The sequence below is a fragment of the Pseudophryne corroboree genome, chromosome 2, assembly GCF_028390025.1.
Source record: "Pseudophryne corroboree isolate aPseCor3 chromosome 2, aPseCor3.hap2, whole genome shotgun sequence".
Classification (NCBI taxonomy): domain Eukaryota; kingdom Metazoa; phylum Chordata; class Amphibia; order Anura; family Myobatrachidae; genus Pseudophryne; species Pseudophryne corroboree.
The window spans coordinates 380,027,206-380,047,174 of record NC_086445.1 but is presented as its reverse complement, the minus strand read 5'-3'; the positions used below and the strand labels follow the sequence as shown (position 1 = coordinate 380,047,174).

The following is a 19,969-nucleotide window of genomic DNA, read 5'->3' as shown; positions in this document are numbered from 1 at the left end:
AACGTAAATAAACAATACTTCATCACGTGCAGGTGCCTAGTCAAAACACCCCTCGGGGCGGCCGCTCTCGTGGGGTTAAATATCCAATAAGCTAAAATGCAGATAACGCATGATGTTGCACAATGGGGGTAATTCCAAGTTGATCGCAGCAGGAATTCTGTTAGCAATTGGGCAAAACCATGTGCACTGCAGGGGAGGCAGATATAACATGTGCAGAGAGAGTTAGATTTGGGTGTGGTGTGTTCAATCTGCAATTTAATTTGCAGTGTGAAAATAAAGCAGCCAGTATTTACCCTGCACAGAAATAAAATAACCCACCCAAATCTAACTCTCTCTGCAAATGTTATATCTGCCACACCTGCAGTGCACATGGTTTTGCCCAACTACTAAAAAATTTCCTGCTGCGATCAACTTGGAATTACCCCCAATAGTCATTGCTACACAAACGAACCAAAGTAGAAATGAACGTGCACCTGAATGTGCGCATGCAAATAAATTGGTCCTCGTTTATACGCAAACCTGGGTGTGTTAGGTATTTCTTTTGCCAGAACAGGATCGCTAGAAATTAGATGCCAATGTTCATAGAATTTATTGCGAATTAAGCTTGAGGCGGTGGTATACATACTAATGAAATTCAGTCTGTCAGGTCCTTTATTGCAAGAGACATCCTTGCTACAGAGGAGATCTTCCCCCTGTATTTGTCCAATCTTATAGACCCTACACACTGGGCGATGTCACTCAAAGATATGAACGATCTTGTTCATTAATGAACGAGATACCGTTCATATCTTCGAGTGTGGAGGCTCCAGCGATGAACGATGCACGGCCCCGTGCTCGTTCATCGCTGGTGCCCCGTCGGCTGTGCATGTATGCCAATATGGACGATCTCGAAATGTCCATGCGAGCTCCTTTATGAGGGGAAGACCAGCAGGATGCTGAAGGAAAGACTAAGCCAGCATCGTTCAACAATTAAGAAAAGCACCGCAAGTATCGCCAGTGAATTTACCAATCTACCTGTACCAAAACACTTCAGGGAGGCACATCACACCATCAATCAGCTTAAATGCTGTATTATAGACCAAATTCCGCCTCTACAGTGTGGAGGTGATCGTGACAAATTGATTCTACAGAGAGAACACCAATGGATCTATCGATTAAAAACATTAGCTCAATGGGCTCAACGAAGAATTACGTTTTGGATGTTTCCTTTGAACTATAGCATACTAGGATGACAGTATTTTGGACTTGTTTATTTCTCTGACGTCCTAGTGGATGCTGGGGACTCCGTAAGGACCATGGGGAATAGACGGGCTCCGCAGGAGACTGGGCACACTATAAGAAAGATTTGGTACTACCTGGTGTGCACTGGCTCCTCCCTCTATGCCCCTCCTCCAGACCTCAGTTAGATTTCTGTGCCCGGCCGAGCTGGATGCACACTAGGGGCTCTCCTGAGCTCCTAGAAAGAAAGTATATGTTAGGTTTTTTATTTTACAGTGAGACCTGCTGGCAACAGGCTCACTGCAACGAGGGACTAAGGGGAGAAGAAGCGAACCTACCTGCTTGCAGCTAGCTTGGGCTTCTTAGGCTACTGGACACCATTAGCTCCAGAGGGATCGACCGCAGGACCCGTCCTTGGTGTTCGTTCCCGGAGCCGCGCCGCCGTCCCCCTTACAGAGCCAGAAGCAAGAAGATGGTCCGGAAAATCGGCGGCAGAAGACTTCAGTCTTCACCAAGGTAGCGCACAGCACTGCAGCTGTGCGCCATTGCTCCTCATACACACTTCACACTCCGGTCACTGAGGGTGCAGGGCGCTGGGGGGGGGGGCGCCCTGAGCAGCAATAAAATCACCTTGGCTGGCAAAATAACCACAATATATAGCCCCAGAGGCTATATATGTGGTAATTACCCCTGCCAGAATACAGAAAAAAAGCGGGAGAAAAGTCTGCCGAAAAAGGGGCGGAGCCATCTCCCTCAGCACACTGGCGCCATTTCTCCCTCACAGTTCCGCTGGAAGGAAGCTCCCTGACTCTCCCCTGCAGTCTACACTACAGAAAAGGGTAAAAAAGAGAGGGGGGGCACAAATTTGAGGCGCAGTAAATATTATAGCAGCTATAGGGGACATAATTCAGTTAGTCCCTGCATTATATAGCGCTCTGGTGTGTGCTGGCATACTCTCTCTCTGTCTCCCCAAAGGGCTTTTGTGGGGTCCTGTCTCCTTTAAGAGCATTCCCTGTGTGTGTGTCGGTACGGCTGTGTCGACATGTTTGATGAGGAGACTTATGTGGAGGCGGAGCAGATGCCTATAAATGTGATGTCACCCCCTGCGGGGCAGACACCTGAGTGGATGGACTTATGGAAGGAATTACGTGCAAGTGTCGACTCCTTACATAAAAAATTTGACGACATGCCAAATGCGGGACAGCCGGCTTCTCAGTTCGTGCCTGCCCAGGCAATTCAAAGGCCATCAGGGGCTCTAAAACGCCCACTACCTCAGATGGCAGACACAGATGTCGACACGGATACTGATACCAGTGTCGACGACGATGAGTCAAATTTAATGTCCACTAGGGCCATTCGTTGCATGATTGAGGCAATGAAAGAGGTTTTACACATTTCTGATATAAACCCAGGTACCTCAAAAAAGGGTATTATGTTTGGGGAGAAAAAGCTACCAATAGTTTTTCCCCCATCTGAAGAATTAAATGAAGTGTGTGAAGAAGCGTGGGCTTTCCCTGATAAAAAATTGGTGATTTCAAAAAAATTACTAATGGCGTTCCCTTTCTCGCCAGAGGATAGGTCACGTTGGGAAACTCCCCCTAGGGTGGATAAAGCGCTCACACGTTTGTCTAAAAAGGTGGCACTACCGTCTCCGTATACGGCCGCCCTAAAGGAACCTGCTGATAGAAAGCAGGAGGCTATTCTAAAGTCTATATATACACACACTGGTGTTATATTGAGACCAGCTATTGCTTCAGCGTGGATGTGCAGTGCTGCTGCTGCTTGGTCAGATTCCCTGTCAGAAAATATTGACACCCTGGACAGGGACACTATATTGCTAACCGTAGAGCATATAAAAGACTCAGTCTTGTACATGAGAGATGCACAGAGGGAGATCTGCCGGCTGGCATCTAGGGGTGGTCTTCTGTATGCCGGCGGTCGGGCTCCCGGCGCTCAGTATACCGGCGCCGGGAGCCCGACAGCCGGCATACCGACACTTATTTTCCCTCGTGGGGGTCCACGACCCCCATAGAGGGAGAATAAAATAGTGTGGCGCGCGTAGGGGCTCATTTGCGCTCGCCACGCTGTCGGTAAGCCGGCGGTCGGGCTCCCGGCGCCGGGATGCTGGTCCCTGGGAGCCCGACCGCCGGCCAGCCGTAGTGAACCCGGCATCTAGAATAAGTGCATTGTCCATTTCTGCTAGGAGAGGCTTATGGACTCGGCAGTGGACAGGGGATGCAGATTCTAAAAGGCACATGGAAGTTTTGCCTTATAAGGGTGAGGAGTTATTCGGGGATGGTCTCTCAGACCTTGTTTCCACAGCAACAGCTGGGAAGTCAGCATTTTTGCCCCATGTCCCCTCACAGCCTAAGAAAGCGCCGTATTATCAGGTACAGTCCTTTCGACCCCAGAAAAACAGGCGGGGAAAAGGCGGGTCCTTTCTGTCTAGAGGCAGAGGAAGGGGAAAAAAGCTGCACCACGCAGCAGGTTCCCAGGAACAAAAGTCCTCCCCCGCTTCTTCCAAATCCGCCGCATGACGGTGGGGCTCCACAGGCGATGCCAGGTACGGTGGGGGGCTGCCTCAAAAATTTCAGCGATCAGTGGGTTCGCTCACGGGTGGATCCCTGGATCCTTCAAATAGTATCTCAGGGGTACAAGCTGGAATTCGAGGCGCCTCCCCCCCGCCGTTTCCTCAAATCGGCCTTACCGACAACTCCCTCGGGCAGGGAGGCTGTACTAGAGGCAATTCACAAGCTGTATTCCCAGCAGGTGACAGTCAAAGTACCCCTACTTCAACAAGGACGGGGTTACTATTCCACACTGTTTGTGGTACCGAAACCGGACGGTTCGGTGAGACCCATTTTAAATTTGAAATCCTTGAACACATACATAAAAAGATTCAAGTTCAAGATGGAATCGCTCAGGGCGGTTATTGCAAGCCTGGACGAGGGGGATTACATGGTATCCCTAGACATCAAGGATGCTTACCTGCATGTCCCAATTTACCTTCCTCACCAGGAGTACCTCAGATTTGTGGTACAGGATTGCCATTACCAATTCCAGACACTACCGTTTGGACTGTCCACGGCACCGAGGGTGTTTACCAAGGTAATGGCAGAAATGATGATACTCCTTCGAAAAAAGGGAGTTTTAATTATCCCGTACTTGGACGATCTCCTAATAAAGGCGAGGTCCAGGGAGCAGTTACTGGTCGGAGTAGCACTATCTCGGGAAGTGCTACAACAGCATGGCTGGATTCTAAACATTCCAAAGTCACAACTGGTTCCTTCCACATGCTTACTGTTCCTGGGGATGATTCTGGACACAGAACAGAAAAAAGTGTTTCTCCCGCAGGAGAAAGCCAAGGAGCTGTCATCTCTAGTCAGAGACCTCCTAAAACCAAAACGGGTATCGGTGCATCACTGCACACGAGTCCTGGGAAAAATGGTGGCTTCGTACGAAGCAATTCCATTCGGCAGGTTCCATGCAAGGACCTTCCAGTGGGACCTCTTGGACAAGTGGTCGGGATCGCTTCTTCAGATGCATCAACTGATAACCCTGTCTCCAAGGACCAGGGTGTCTCTACTGTGGTGGCTGCAGAGTGCTCATCTTCAAGAGGGCCGCAGATTCGGCATACAGGACTGGGTCCTGGTGACCACGGATGCCAGCCTTCGGGGCTGGGGCGCAGTCACACAGGGAAGAAATTTCCAGGGACTTTGGTCAAGTCAGGAGTCGTCCCTACACATAAACATTCTGGAACTGAGGGCCATTTACAATGCCCTAAGTCAGGCAAGGCCCCTGCTTCAAAACCAGCCGGTTCTGATCCAATCAGACAACATCACGGCAGTCGCCCATGTAAACCGACAGGGCGGCACAAGAAGCAGGGTGGCGATGGCAGAAGCCACAAGGATTCTCTGATGGGCGGAAAATCACGTAATAGCACTGTCAGCAGTGTTCATTCCGGGAGTGGACAACTGGGAAGCAGACTTCCTCAGCAGACACGACCTACACCCGGGAGAGTGGGGACTTCATCCAGAAGTCTTCCTACTGTTGGTAAACCGTTGGGAAAGGCCACAGGTGGACATGATGGCGTCCCGCCTCAACAAAAAGCTAAAGAGATATTGCGCCAGGTCAAGGGACCCTCAGGCGATAGCTGTGGACGCTCTAGTGACACCGTGGGTGTTCCAGTCGGTTTATGTGTTCCCTCCTCTGCCTCTCATACCAAAGGTACTGAGAATAATAAGAAGGCGAGGAGTAAGAACGATACTCGTGGTTCCGGATTGGCCAAGAAGAGCTTGGTACCCGGAACTTCAAGAAATGTTAACAGAGGACCCATGGCCTCTACCGCTCAGACAGGATCTGCTACAGCAGGGGCCCTGTCTGTTCCAAGACTTACCGCGGCTGCGTTTGACGGCATGGCGGTTGAATTCCGGATCCTAAAGGAAAAGGGCATTCCGGAGGAAGTCATTCCTACGCTGATAAAAGCCAGGAAAGAAGTAACCGCAAACCATTATCACCGCATTTGGCGAAAATATGTTGCGTGGTGTGAGGCCAGGAAGGCCCCTATAGAGGAATTTCAGCTGGGTCGTTTTCTGCACTTCCTACAGTCAGGAGTGACTATGGGCCTAAAATTGGGTTCCATTAAGGTCCAGATTTCGGCTCTGTCGATTTTCTTCCAGAAAGAACTGGCTTCACTGCCTGAAGTTCAGACTTTTGTAAAGGGAGTGCTTCATATTCAGCCCCCTTTTGTGCCTCCTGTGGCACCTTGGGATCTCAATGTGGTGTTGAGTTTCCTAAAATCACATTGGTTTGAGCCACTGAAAACCGTGGATCTGAAATATCTCACGTGGAAAGTGGTCATGTTATTGGCCTTGGCTTCGGCCAGGCGTGTGTAAGAATTGGCGGCTTTGTCATGTAAAAGCCCTTATCTGATTTTCCATATGGATAGGGCAGAATTGAGGACTCGTCCCCAGTTTCTCCCTAAGGTGGTATCAGCTTTTCACTTGAACCAACCTATTGTGGTGCCTGCGGCTACTAGGGACTTGGAGGATTCCAAGTTACTGGACGTATACAGAAAAGAAATGGTACTTTCAAATGAGCGCAGTGAGTATTAGAGTGCTGCCCAGGTTCAAGAACAAAGGAGATAAACACAAATCTCCAACATTAGATTCAAGAAAAAGAGTGGTGTTGAACCCCTGGCGCACTGTATTACTAGATGCTATTTCTATTGTTGAATAATGGAATGAATATGTTGGTTGTAACACAACACTGACGATATTTATTAAAATACAATCCAAATTATTTGGATAAAGGACAGAAGTGGTGGAGATCTGGGAACCAGTGACTAGGAAGCTGACACGCTTGCTGCGGTGGTGCTGGGCATTTCAGCCTAGGACCATAGCTATTTCTTCAAAAAGCTAGCCCACCGCGGCTATGCAATATGGTGAGAGATTTCTTCTATAATTAAGAAGGACTTTAAGCACGGAAAGCACTTTATGAAAGCACTGGGTTCCTTCCCATCTACCACATTTGTGTGTATATGTTCAATATTTGTTTGTTTTTGTTCATTCCCAGCTGGGGATTGTATTTTAATAAATATCGTCAGTGTTGTGTTACAACCAACATATTCATTCCATTATTCAACAATAGAAATAGCATCTAGTAATACAGTGCGCTAAGTTACTGGACGTAGTCAGGGCCTTGAAAATTTATGTTTCCAGGACGGCTGGAGTCAGGAAAACTGACTCACTTTTTATCCTGTATGCACCCAACAAAATAGGTGCTCCTGCTTCTAAGCAGACTATTGCTCGCTGGATTTGTAGCACAATTCAGCTGGCGCATTCTGCGGCTGGATTGCCGCATCCTAAATCAGTGAAAGCCCATTCCACGAGGAAGGTGGGCTCATCTTGGGCGGCTGCCCGAGGGGTCTCGGCTTTACAACTTTGCCGAGCTGCAACTTGGTCAGGGGCAAACATGTTTGCTAAATTCTACAAATTTGATACCCTGGCTGAGGAGGACCTTGAGTTCTCTCATTCGGTGCTGCAGAGTCATCCGCACTCTCCCGCCCGTTTGGGAGCTTTGGTATAATCCCCATGGTCCTTACGGAGTCCCCAGCATCCACTAGGACGTCAGAGAAAATAAGAATTTACTCACCGGTAATTCTATTTCTCGTAGTCCGTAGTGGATGCTGGGCGCCCATCCCAAGTGCGGATTGTCTGCAATACTTGTATATAGTTATTGCCTAACTAAAGGGTTATTGTTGAGCCATCTGTTGAGAGGCTCAGTTATATTTCATACTGTTAACTGGGTTTAATATCACGAGTTATACGGTGTGATTGGTGAGTCTTACCCGGGATTCAAAATCTTTCCTTATTGTGTCAGCTCTTCCGGGCACAGTATCCTAACTGAGGTCTGGAGGAGGGGCATAGAGGGAGGAGCCAGTGCACACCAGGTAGTACCAAATCTTTCTTATAGTGTGCCCAGTCTCCTGCGGAGCCCGTCTATTCCCCATGGTCCTTACGGAGTCCCCAGCATCCACTACGGACTACGAGAAATAGAATTACCGGTGAGTAAATTCTTATTTTTTCATAGGCACCGCCGTATGTCATGTATTAATTGTTTCAACACCACTAATGGTGCATTGGCACCATTGTGTGTCATCCAATGCATTCTTCTCACCTTTGAATCATGCTTTATGCAGAGGCACCGCTGTGTGTCCTTTATTTATCATTTGAGTGCCTGAGATGGTGCACCGACACCGCTGTGTGTCTTGTAGGTTTTTTACTTCTCATCAGGAGTAATCCTGCATAATCCATCAGGCTGGCAGCGCCGCGTGTCATTTATGCTCTAACTTGGATCCTGCCTCTTTTTGTGCTTTGTTTCAATACTGTTCATTCTTTGTTATCTGCAACTGCTTAGCCGTTGCTTAAGCCTTTATTACAGTATAACATGTAGCCTCTACACATAACTCATCATGATACAGCCATTATGCTCAACTCATTTGGACTTCTAGTCTTGGATATTACCTACAACCCTACAGCCCTGAGGAAGCTTATAATAAGTGAAATGCGCATCGGCACACGATGCGTCCTGTAAAGAGTATAATAATATAACAAAATATTATGCATGTAATGTACTAGCAACTATCAGATACATAAGGGAAGAAGCCTCTGTAATCGATTGCACTTACAGGCATTTACGGTGCTGCTTATAGCACATGGAGCTATAGCAGAAAATACACCGGCGGGCAGTACAGATCGAATCCTGTCCGAATAATTAATTAATTACCTGCTACAGGAGGGGGGACGCTCACCCTGTTTGCAGGAATAGTATATGGGGATAAGCAATAATTATCCAGTGCATAGATTGACTTAACCATTACCAAAGAAGCATTGCCACAGTGCATATTCTATTAACTAGAAGGTTACAGAGGTTTACTAATTAATGCACAGTATGAGATGCCCAAGCACGCTATGATATAGTACACTAAAGGATTTTTGCATAGGAAATAAGTAGTATGAGATGCTGATAAGACACTGATCTTTACCTATTATAAGGCTGATAATTCATGAGACATTTCTAGAAAGTACACCACTAGAATGTAAGTTACATAGAAACATAGAAACATAGAATTTGACGGCAGATAAGAACCACTTGGCCCATCTAGTCTGCCCCTTGTTTATTTTATCCTTTAGGCAAAGTTCCCATGAATAGCATGATGGTTGTAAATGTCTGCATTAGAACAGGTTTTGAATAAATATCATCTGTAAAAATATCATAAAGATTTAAGTTCCCACAAATTGAAGGTGCACGCGTACACATACAGATGCATTCAGATCACTACATAACTTAATTGTGGCAAATGATCAAATAAAAGCAAACATATATTATTTTGAAAGAATGCATATGTGTGTATCACAAACTAGAATATCTGTATAGATATATTCCAAATACCATCTTATTAATAAATAATGGCTATGGTATAAAATCCCAGTGTGCATGAATCAGTGAAACTTTTGACAGCATGAGCAGCCAATAAAGATACATTTGGCTGACTAGAAACATTTTCATGTATCTCTTCCCTTTTCTAAAGTGTAACCATTTGTAGCTAAGACAATTAATCTACAATGGTTAATGTGATATTAGACTGGAGCTGATTAAGCCCATGCAAATTGATAAGACAAGTTGCAAAATATGTACGATAACATAATAACCACATAATAAAGACAGGACGCATCTAATAATTTTATTTTTTCTTGTTTCTTTATTCACTGAACACATTTTTGTTTTCACTTTACACTACACCTTTTACACCAAATTTATATTTCACTCCAGATAGCCCCTGAGTGGGCTTTTTTGTAAATATAAAACATCATACTAGCCAGTTAGGCTAAGAGTATGTGAATTGCTGAGGTATTTTAATGCAAAAAGGTACGCGTGGACGCGTCTGTATCCAGACTCTCAAAAAAGGTGGTTTTACCTGTTCCAGGATCTACTGCCTTAAAAGGAGCCGGCTGATCGCAAAATTGATACTACGCTCAAATCCATATACAAGGCTTCAGGGGCGATACTACGGCCTACTATTGCCTGTGCATGGATTTCCAAAGCTATAGTAAAGTGGTTGGACACGTTACTTGAGGATTTGGATACTATGGATAAAAGTGACGTAGAATTGTTTTTACGTAACATTCAGGATTCTGCAGGATTTATGGTGGAATCCATGAAGGACCTGAGTTCAATGTCTGCAGGAATTTCTTCCATGTCTGTCTCAGCTCGTCGAGGACTGTGGTTGCGCCAGTGGTCTGCCGACGCGGAATCCAGGAGAGGTGTGGAGACCCTACCCTACACAGGTTAGTCTCTCTTTGGGGAAGCGTTGGATGCATGGTTCTTCACGGCTACAGCGGGTAAGTCACCTTTTCTTCCCTCAGCAGCACCTGCTGTGAAGAAACCTTTTTCTTCAGCGACATCACAGTCCTTTCGTGTTACTAAAACAAGAAAGGCCAAACCGTCCAACACCTTCTTTAGAGGAAGTCGGCCAAAATCCAAGAAATCTGCTGCTGCAGGTTTCCAGGAACAGAAACCTGCTTCTGGTAAACCAAAGTCCTCAGCATGACAGTAGACAGCGCGGCCTGGAGGTAGGGCCGGTGGGGGCGAGACTCAGACATTTCAGTCACGTCTGGGTGTCATCCGGCCTGGATCCCTGGGTACTAAATATTGTGTCCCAGGGGTACCGGCTGGAATTTCAAGATCTCCCTCCTCACCGGTTCTTCAAATCAGGCTTGCCAGCTTTGCCGGCAGACAGGGCTACCCTACAGGGAGCCATCCAGAAGCTGGTGGAGGCACAGGTTATCGTACCAGTTCCTCCCCAGATGCAAAACAAAGGTTACTATTGGAACCTTTTCATGGTACCGAAACCGGATGGTTCAGTCAGGCCCATTCTGAACTTAAAATCACTAAACCCCTTTCTGAGGGAGTTCAAGTTCAAAATGGAGTCTCTAAGGGCAGTGATATCGGGTCTTTAGGAGGGGGAATTCCCGGTATCCCTGGATATCAAGGATGCGTACCTCCACATTCCGATTTGACTGCTGCATCAAGCTTATCTTTGATTCGCGCTGTTGGACTGTCATTTTCAGTTCCAGGCCCTGCCATTCGGCCTCTCCACAGCACCGAGGGTATTCACCAAGGTGATGGCGGAAATTATGGTTCTCCTCCGCAGACAGGGGGTGAACATAATTCCATATCTGGAGATCTGCTGATAAAAGCATCGTCCAAAGAGAAGCTGTTTCGGTCCATAGCTCTCATGACCCAGCTTCTCAGGGGACATGGTTGGATCCTGAATCTTCCAAAATCACATTTGGAACCAACCAGGAGGTTGTCCTTTCTGGGAATGATCCTCGACACGGAAGTGCAGAGAGTGTTTCTTCCAGCGGAAAAAGCTTTGGAGGTACAAACAATGGTCCGGGATGTCCTGAAGCCAACCCGGGTGTCTGCTCTGCAGTACAGGAGGTTTCACGCTCGGTCCTTCCAACTGGATCTCCTGGACAAGTGGTCGGGATCCCATCTACACATGCACCAGAGAATACGTCTGTCGCCAAAGGCCAGGATTTCACTCATCTGGTGGCTGCAATTACCTCACCTTCTGGAGGGCCGCAGGTTCAGGATTCAGGACTGAATCCTTCTAACCACGGATGCAAGTCTCCAGGGCTGGGGCGCAGTCACTAAAGGGGAAACCTTCCAAGGAAGGTGGTCAAGTCTGGAAGCCGGCCTGCCGATAAACATTCTGGAACTAAGAGCCGTCTACAACGGTCTTCTCCAAGCAGCCCATCTTCTGAGAAATTGGGCCATTCAAGTGTAGTCGGACAGTGTAACGACAGTGGCGTACATAGACCGACAGGGCGGAACGAAGAGCAGAGCTGCAATGTCAGAGGTAACAAGAATCATCCTCTGGGCAGAAAAACATGCGTTGGCGCTGTCAGCAATCTTCATTCCGCGAGTAGACAACTGAGAAGCGGACTTCCTCAGCAGACATGATCTCCATCCAGGGGAGTGGGGTCTCCATCCCGAGGTGTTCAAGGTGGTAACAGATCTTTGGGGCGTATCCCAAATCAACATGATGGCCTCTCGTCTCAACAAGAAGCTTCGGCGGTATTGTTCCAGGTCTAGGGACCCACAAGCCGTGGCAGTGGACGTCCTAGTGACTCCGTGGGTGTTCCAGTTGGTGTACGTGTTTCCTCCACTTCCACTCATTCCAAGAGTTCTCAAACTCATAAGGAGAACAAGAGTTCAGGCAATCCTCATTGCTCCAGACTGGCCAAGGAGGGCTTGGTACGCGGATGTTCTGGATCTACTGCTAGAAGAGCTGAGGCCTCTTCCTCTTCGGGAGAACCTGCTGCAGCAGGGGCCGTTCGCCTATCAAGACTAACCACGGTTTGACGGCATGGAGGTTGATCGCCAGATACTAGCTCGGAAGGACATTCCGGACAAGTTTATTTTTACCCTGATAAAAGCTAGGAAAGGAGTAACGTCAAAACATTACCATCATATTTGGAAAAAATATGTATCTTGGTGTGAGTCCAAGAAGTTTCCTTTTCCTGCGGTGGAGTTTCAACTGGGACGTTTTCTCCTCTTCCTGCAAACAGGTGTGGATATGGGCCTGAGGTTAGGATCCATAAAGGTCCAAATTTTGGCCCTATTCATTTTCTTCCAGAAACAGTTGGCTTCCCTCCCTGAGGTTCAGACTTTTTTGAAGGGAGTTCTGCACATCCAACCTCCCTTTGTACCGCCAACGGTGCCTTTTGGATCTTAACGTGGTGTTGCTGTTCCTCCAGTCGGACTGGTTTCAGCCTCTACAGAAGGTTGAGGTCAAGTTTCTCACGTGGAAGGCTGTCACTTTGTTGGCTTTAGCTTCTGCTAGACGTGTGTCGGAGTTGGGGGCTTTGTCATGTAAAAGCCCATACTTGATCTTCCAGGAAGACAGAGCTGAGCTCCAGACATGTCAGCAGTTTCTTCCGAAAGTTGTGTCGGCATTTCATATCAACCAACCTATTGTGGTGCCAGTTGCGACTGACTCCTCAATTTCAGCAAAGTCCTTAGATGTGGTAAGGGATCTTAAAATCTATGTGAGGAGGACTGCTCATCACAGAAAATCAAACTCTCTGTTTGTCCTGTATGATCCCAAGAAAATTGGGTGTCCTGCTTCTAAGCAGACGATCTCTCGCTGGATCATGTTCACTATCCAGCATGCGTATTCTACGGCAGGCTTGCCGTGTCCTACGTCTGTTAAGGACCACTCTACTCGTAAGGTGGGGTCTTCCTGAGCGGCTGCCTGGGGTGTCTCGGCCTTACAACTTTGCTGAGCAGATACTTGGTCGGGTTCGAACACGTTCGCAAAGTTCTACAAGTTCGATACTTTGGCCTCTGAGGACCTTAAGTTTGGTCAATCAGTTCTGCAGAAGCCTCCGCGCTCTCCCTCCCGTTCTAGGAGCTTTGGTACATCCCCATGGTACTAATGTGGACCCCAGCATCGTCTAGGACGTAAGAGAAAATAGGATTTTAATTACCTACCGGTAAATCCTTTTCTCGTAGTCCGTAGAGGATGCTGGGCGCTCGCCCAGCGCTTCGTGATCCTGCAGTTATTTAGTTCAGGACTGCTTAGTTCTAGTTTAAGTACTGTTTTGTTACATGGTAAGTAATCTTGTTCAGCCGTTGCTGATGTTTCAAGCTAGTTAGCTTGGTTTGCCTTGTGTGTGAGCTGGTGTGAATCTCGCCACTATCTCTCGAAGATGTCCGTCTCCTCTGGCACAGTTTCTAGACTGAGTCTGGTAGGAGGGGCATAAAGGGAGGAGCCAGCCCACACTCTCAAACTCCTAAAGTGCCAATGGCTCCTAGTGGACCCGTCTATACCCCATGGTACTAATGTGGACCCCAGCATCCTCTACGGACTACGAGAAAAGTATTTACCGGTAGATAATTAAAATCCTATTTTTAGCTTATTGGATATTAAACCCCACTAGAGCGGCCGCCCCGAGGGGTGTTTTGACTAGGCACCTGCACGTGAGGAAGTATTGTTTATTTACGTTTTGATTGGTGGCCACATTCACTAATGCTGACAGCATCTGCATATGTGCATCATCTGTCAGCACCTGGGACACATGCAGCCTCAGCCGTAACCGGGCGGGGAGCAAGGTCTGTTTACCTTAGTTACACAGCTGACACTCGCCATCCCACGGAGGCATCCAATGAGCACACTACTCATGTGGAGAGGCCTCCCACAGCACGGGTTTGGTTTGTTAAGTGTTGGCTCCATTTTCTGCTTTATATGCAAGTTCTGGGCTCTGTCATTAGCCCCTGAAGACAACCTGTATGTGTTGAAACAGCTGTCGGGCCACAGTTGTTGGATGTATCACTAATGAATGCATTTTTTCTCTATGGGAAAGTGAGTGATATATATATATATATATATATATATATTTATCTATCTATCTCTCTATCTATTATATTACACATAGGGCCTAATTCAGACTTGATCGTAGCAGCAAATTTGTTAGCAGGTGGGCAAAACCATGTGCACTGCAGGTGGGGCAGATATAACATTTGCAGAGAGCGTTAGATTTTGGTGGGTTATATTGCTTCTGTGCATGGTAAATACTGGCTGCTTTATTTTTACACTGCAAGTTGGATTTCATTTTTATAACATCTGTTTATTGGATTTTCTGGAAGAAATAACAAATAACAACAAACCCAATCAACCTTTTATAATAAACATATCGGTGGGATACAAAGTAGACAGCTTGAAACTGATCACCAACAAGACAGACACAAGAGGGGGTGTAAGGGGAGGAGACATCGCAAGAAAATCTGCAGGCATGAATCAGTCATAGAGATACAAAGTAACAGACTATAGCTGTGAAGGTTCGGTACATATAAATAGGGTACATTATTGTATAGTGGCATAGGAAATGTGTAGGGCATTCAACCTAACTTGTTTGAAACACCTGAGTAGGGGGCTCATGATAGAGACAATAAGGCATACATAAACAAAAATTCACACTGTAATGAGACCTAGCGAGATTGCTCTACACCACCCATGAGAACCAAGGTACTGAGAAATTAAGGCTCGGGAGTCTTCGTCCAGAGCTCCAATAAAGAGATCCCATTTACTGTGAAATGAGTGCATATTGAAAACTTCATTTAGAAGGAGGGAGCGAATATCAAAATAAAGGTTTTGTAACAGTTTCAGCTGTAGTTCATAGACGGAGGGAGCGGATTTTTTCGTCCAGTGTATTAATATTAACTTTTTCGCTAGGGTTAAGGCAATAACAATAAAGGGGACAGTACGAGGAGAGTGCCCATGGAGAGGCCAATGATCAAAATTAGTGAGTAGACAGGCTAGTGGGTCAAGCGTTAGTTGGATACCAATGACAGATTTTAGACACAGTACAGTTTTGTTCCAAAATCTACGTATCTTGGAGCATTCCCAGACATAGTGAAAGAATCTGACATTGGATAGTCCACATTTGACACAGCATCCTGATTCTCCGGCTATCATATATTTCCTCTGTGCAGGCGCTATGTAGGACCTGTATAAAAATCGAAAATGAACCTCTTGAATGTACGCAGATTTCAAATACTCAGATGAGGCAGTGTAAGTCAAAAGTAATCTCTCTGAATCGTCTGGCAAAAGTGGGATACAAGTGAGTAGTGAATATGTGAGTAGCATTAGAGGGCAATCTAATTCTATAAACCACCAAAGGAATGTAAATATGTTTCACCCTGTAGGCCTTTGAAACATTCGCCTGAAGGATAGTGAGAATTATATTGGGGGTAGTTGATGTAAGGTGACGGGAAGGTAATGAGTGAATATAATGTCTCAGCTGCAGGTAAAAATAGAAGTGACTGTTAGGCAATGAAAACGTTTGTTGGAGATATTGAAAGGTCGGGAAATGTCCGCCTGGATCAAAGACCTTGTGCACAAGAAGCAAACCCTTTTCTTTCAAGATTTGACAGCAAGGGTTATAGAGGGAAGGAGAGAAACTAGGATTACCCCATATCGTGAGATAGGGGGAGTACCGGAAATCGTTCTTGAATTTTTTATGTAGACTAATCCAACAGAAGTATGTGTCTCGAAAGAGAACATTGGTGTAAATGGCCCAGGGAATTTCTGAGGATTTAAGATGCAAGAGGGCTGCTGGGGAAAAGGTGTGGAAAACCGCCAAATTTAGGGAGTTGTCCGTATACGTGGACATGGATAGTAACCAATCACTAGCGTATCTGAAAAACACCCCAAGGGCGTATGCCTTAAAATCAGGGATGCCAAGGCCACCTTGGGCTCTGGGAAGGACCAGTTTAGCATAAGCAATACGTGGGCGTTTCCCTTTCCAGAGGAAGTGGGTGATAATGGCTTTTATAGATAAAATATCTCTATTGGATAAGGCAATAGGCAGCATCTTTATGAGGTAGAATAGTTTCGGGAATATTATCGATTTAATTGCAGCGGACCTTCTCAACAGGGAGAGGGGTAGGAGGTTCCAGGAGGTGAGCAATGTGTCTATTTTACGGATCACGGGGGAGAAGTTTAGTGAGTACAAAGGTTCGGTCCTTTTTTTAACACACCCCACCCAAATCTAACTCTCTCTGCACATGTTACATGTGCCCCCCCCCCCCCCCCCCCTGCAGTGCACATGGTTTTGCCGATCTGCTAACAATTCAGCTGCGACGATCAGGTCTGGATTTGGCCCATAGTTTTGTCTTCCTTGGTTGTGCACTGTTATTTTAAAAAGGTTTACTTTTTTTTTTCTTATTTTATTACAGGATAAGTTACAGTCTTGCTGGAGGTTTGTACCCAATTGGATTTCACGTAGTCAACATAATCATACATTGCGTAGTGTCAATCCTGATGTTTGATGTCTTTTTATTACTATTTGGTGGTGGAACATGCGACAAAGGGAAAAAAATACTCCATGCTCCCAAGGCGGCATTGTTGAGTGCCTTGTTGTTTGCGGTGCATCCAGTACATACAGAATGTGTAAGTATTAAGTATTTTTTCTGTTTACTCTAGTGAACCAGGTATAGTACTGTGTCTGTCTATATAAGACCAAAAAAATAAATAAAAATAAGATGTCAGGTGTGAGCTTTTTTACTTCATTTTTAACTCCGCTTAGCTTGTACTGCATCCTTAGGGTGTGGTATAGAAGAGCTACAGTGTCTAGGTAGACAGTCATTAGGTTGACCCCTTAAAGTTAATATGAATTAGGTCGACAAGGCTAAAAGTTAGACAGTGGGTAAAGGCGACAGGGTTTAAAACGGTCAACATGATAATAGTCGACACAAGTTTTTTTTAAAATAGTTTTTTGGGTGTCTTTTTGTATGTTTCGTCATATGTGAATGCAGTCAGTGGAAACGTGTACCCTCGCGGGCTTGCTTTGCTTGCCACACCTCAGGCAAGGTGACCTTTTGTACCTGTCGACCTTTTGTACCTGTCGACCTAATGTATGCCAACTATATTGTGTCGACCTATCATCCAGATACCCTTTAATGGTGTTTTTCTGACTAGGAAGTTGTGGTGTCTTAAAGCAAGGATATATTGGGGGTAATTCCTAGGGATGTGCACTTGAAATTTTTCGGGTTTTGTGTTTTGGTTTTGGGTTCGGTTCCGCGGCCGTGTTTTGGGTTCGACCGCGTTTTGGCAAAACCTCACCGAATTTTTTTTGTCGGATTCGGGTGTGTTTTGGATTCGGGTGTTTTTTTCAAAAAACCCTAACAAACAGCTTAAATCATAGAATTTGGGGGTCATTTTGATCCCAAAGTATTATTAACCTCAAAAACCATAATTTCCACTCATTTTCAGTCTATTCTGAATACCTCACAATATTATTTTTAGTCCTAAAATTTGCACCGAGGTCGCTGGATGACTAAGCTAAGCGACCCTAGTGGCCGACACAAACACCTGGCCCATCTAGGAGTGGCACTGTAGTGTCACGCAGGATGGCCCTTCCAAAAAACACTCCCCAAACAGCACATGACGCAAAGAAGAAAAAAAGAGGCGCAATGAGGTAGCTGTGTGAGTAAGCTAAGCGACCCTAGTGGCCGACACAAACACCTGGCCCATCTAGGAGTGGCACTGCAGTGTCACGCAGGATGGCCCTTCCAAAAAACACTCCCCAAACAGCACATGACGCAAAGAAGAAAAAAAGAGGCGCAATGAGGTAGCTGTGTGAGTAAGATAAGCGACCCTAGTGGCCGACACAAACACCTGGCCCATCTAGGAGTGGCACTGCAGTGTCACGCAGGATGGCCCTTCCAAAAAACACTCCCCAAACAGCACATGACGCAAATAAAAATGAAAGAAAAAAGAGGTGCAAGATGGAATTGTCCTTGGGCCCTCCCACCCACCCTTATGTTGTATAAACAGGACATGCACACTTTAACCAACCCATCATTTCAGTGACAGGGTCTGCCACACGACTGTGACTGAAATGACGGGTTGGTTTGGACCCCCACCGAAAAAGAAGCTATTAATCTCTCCTTGCACAAACTGGCTCTACAGAGGCAAGATGTCCACCTCATCATCATCCTCCGATATATCACCGTGTACATCCCGCTCCTCACAGATTATCAATTCGTCCCCACTGGAATCCACCATCTCAGCTCCCTGTGTACTTTGTGGAGGCAATTGCTGCTGGTCAATGTCTCCACGGAGGAATTGATTATAATTCATTTTAATGAACATCATCTTCTCCACATTTTCTGGAAGTAACCTCGTACGCAGATTGCTGACCAGGTGAGCGGCGGCACTAAACACTCTTTCGGAGTACACACTTGTGGGAGGGCAACTTAGGTAGAATAAAGCCAGTTTGTGCAAGGGCCTCCAAATTGCCTCTTTTTCCTGCCAGTATAAGTACGGACTGTCTGACGTGCCTACTTGGATGCGGTCACTCATATAATCCTCCACCATTCTTTCAATGGTGAGAGAATCATATGCAGTGACAGTAGACGACATGTCCGTAATCGTTGTCAGGTCCTTCAGTCCGGACCAGATGTCAGCATCAGCAGTCGCTCCAGACTGCCCTGCATCACCGCCAGCGGGTGGGCTCGGAATTCTGATCCTTTTCCTCGCACCCCCAGTTGCGGGAGAATGTGAAGGAGGAGATGTTGACAGGTCGCGTTCCGCTTGACTTGACAATTTTGTCACCAGCAGGTCTTTGAACCCCAGCAGACTTGTGTCTGCCGGAAAGAGAGATCCAAGGTAGGTTTTAAATCTAGGATCGAGCACGGTGGCCAAAATGTAGTGCTCTGATTTCAACAGATTGACCACCCGTGAATCCTTGTTAAGCGAATTAAGGGCTCCATCCACAAGTCCCACATGCCTAGCGGAATCGCTCCCTTTTAGCTCCTCCTTCAATGCCTCCAGCTTCTTCTGCAAAAGCCTGATGAGGGGAATGACCTGACTCAGGCTGGCAGTGTCTGAACTGACTTCACGTGTGGCAAGTTCAAAAGGTTGCAGAACCTTGCACAACGTTGAAATCATTCTCCACTGCGCTTGAGACAGGTACATTCCACCTCCTATATCGTGCTCAATTGTATAGGCTTGAATGGCCTTTTGCTGCTCCTCCAACCTCTGAAGCATATAGAGGGTTGAATTCCACCTCGTTACCACTTCTTGCTTCAGATGATGGCAGGGCAGGTTCAGGCGTTTTTGGTGGTGCTCCAGTCTTCTGTACGTGGTGCCTGTACGCCGAAAGTGTCCCGCAATTCTTCTGGCCACCGACAGCATCTCTTGCACGCCCCTGTCGTTTTTTAAAAAATTCTGCACCACCAAATTCAAGGTATGTGCAAAACATGGGACGTGCTGGAATTTGCCCATATTTAATGCACACACAATATTGCTGGCGTTGTCCGATGCCACAAATCCACAGGACAGTCCAATTGGGGTAAGCCATTCCGCGATGATCTTCCTCAGTTGCCGTAAGAGGTTTTCAGCTGTGTGCGTATTCTGGAAACCGGTGATACAAAGCGTAGCCTGCCTAGGAAAGAGTTGGCGTTTGCGAGATGCTGCTACTGGTGCCGCCGCTGCTGTTCTTGCGGCGGGAGTCCATGCATCAACCCAGTGGGCTGTCACAGTCATATAGTCCTGACCCTGCCCTGCTCCACTTGTCCACATGTCCGTGGTTAAGTGGACATTGGGTACAACTGCATTTTTTAGGACACTGGTGAGTCTTTTTCTGACGTCCGTGTACATTCTCGGTATCGCCTG

General features: G+C 46.5%; 1 protein-coding gene across 3 annotated transcripts in view; it reads left to right on the top strand.

The window, feature by feature from the left end:
- TMTC4 (transmembrane O-mannosyltransferase targeting cadherins 4) overlaps nucleotides 1-19,969 on the top strand; it is a 201,279-nt gene that overhangs the window by 40,412 nt on the left and 140,898 nt on the right. For all 3 annotated transcript variants that reach the window (XM_063953238.1, XM_063953237.1, XM_063953236.1), the window contains exon 4: nucleotides 16,528-16,741. In XM_063953238.1, coding sequence (XP_063809308.1) covers nucleotides 16,528-16,741 — 214 coding nt within the window. The remainder of the gene's footprint in view (nucleotides 1-16,527; nucleotides 16,742-19,969) is intronic.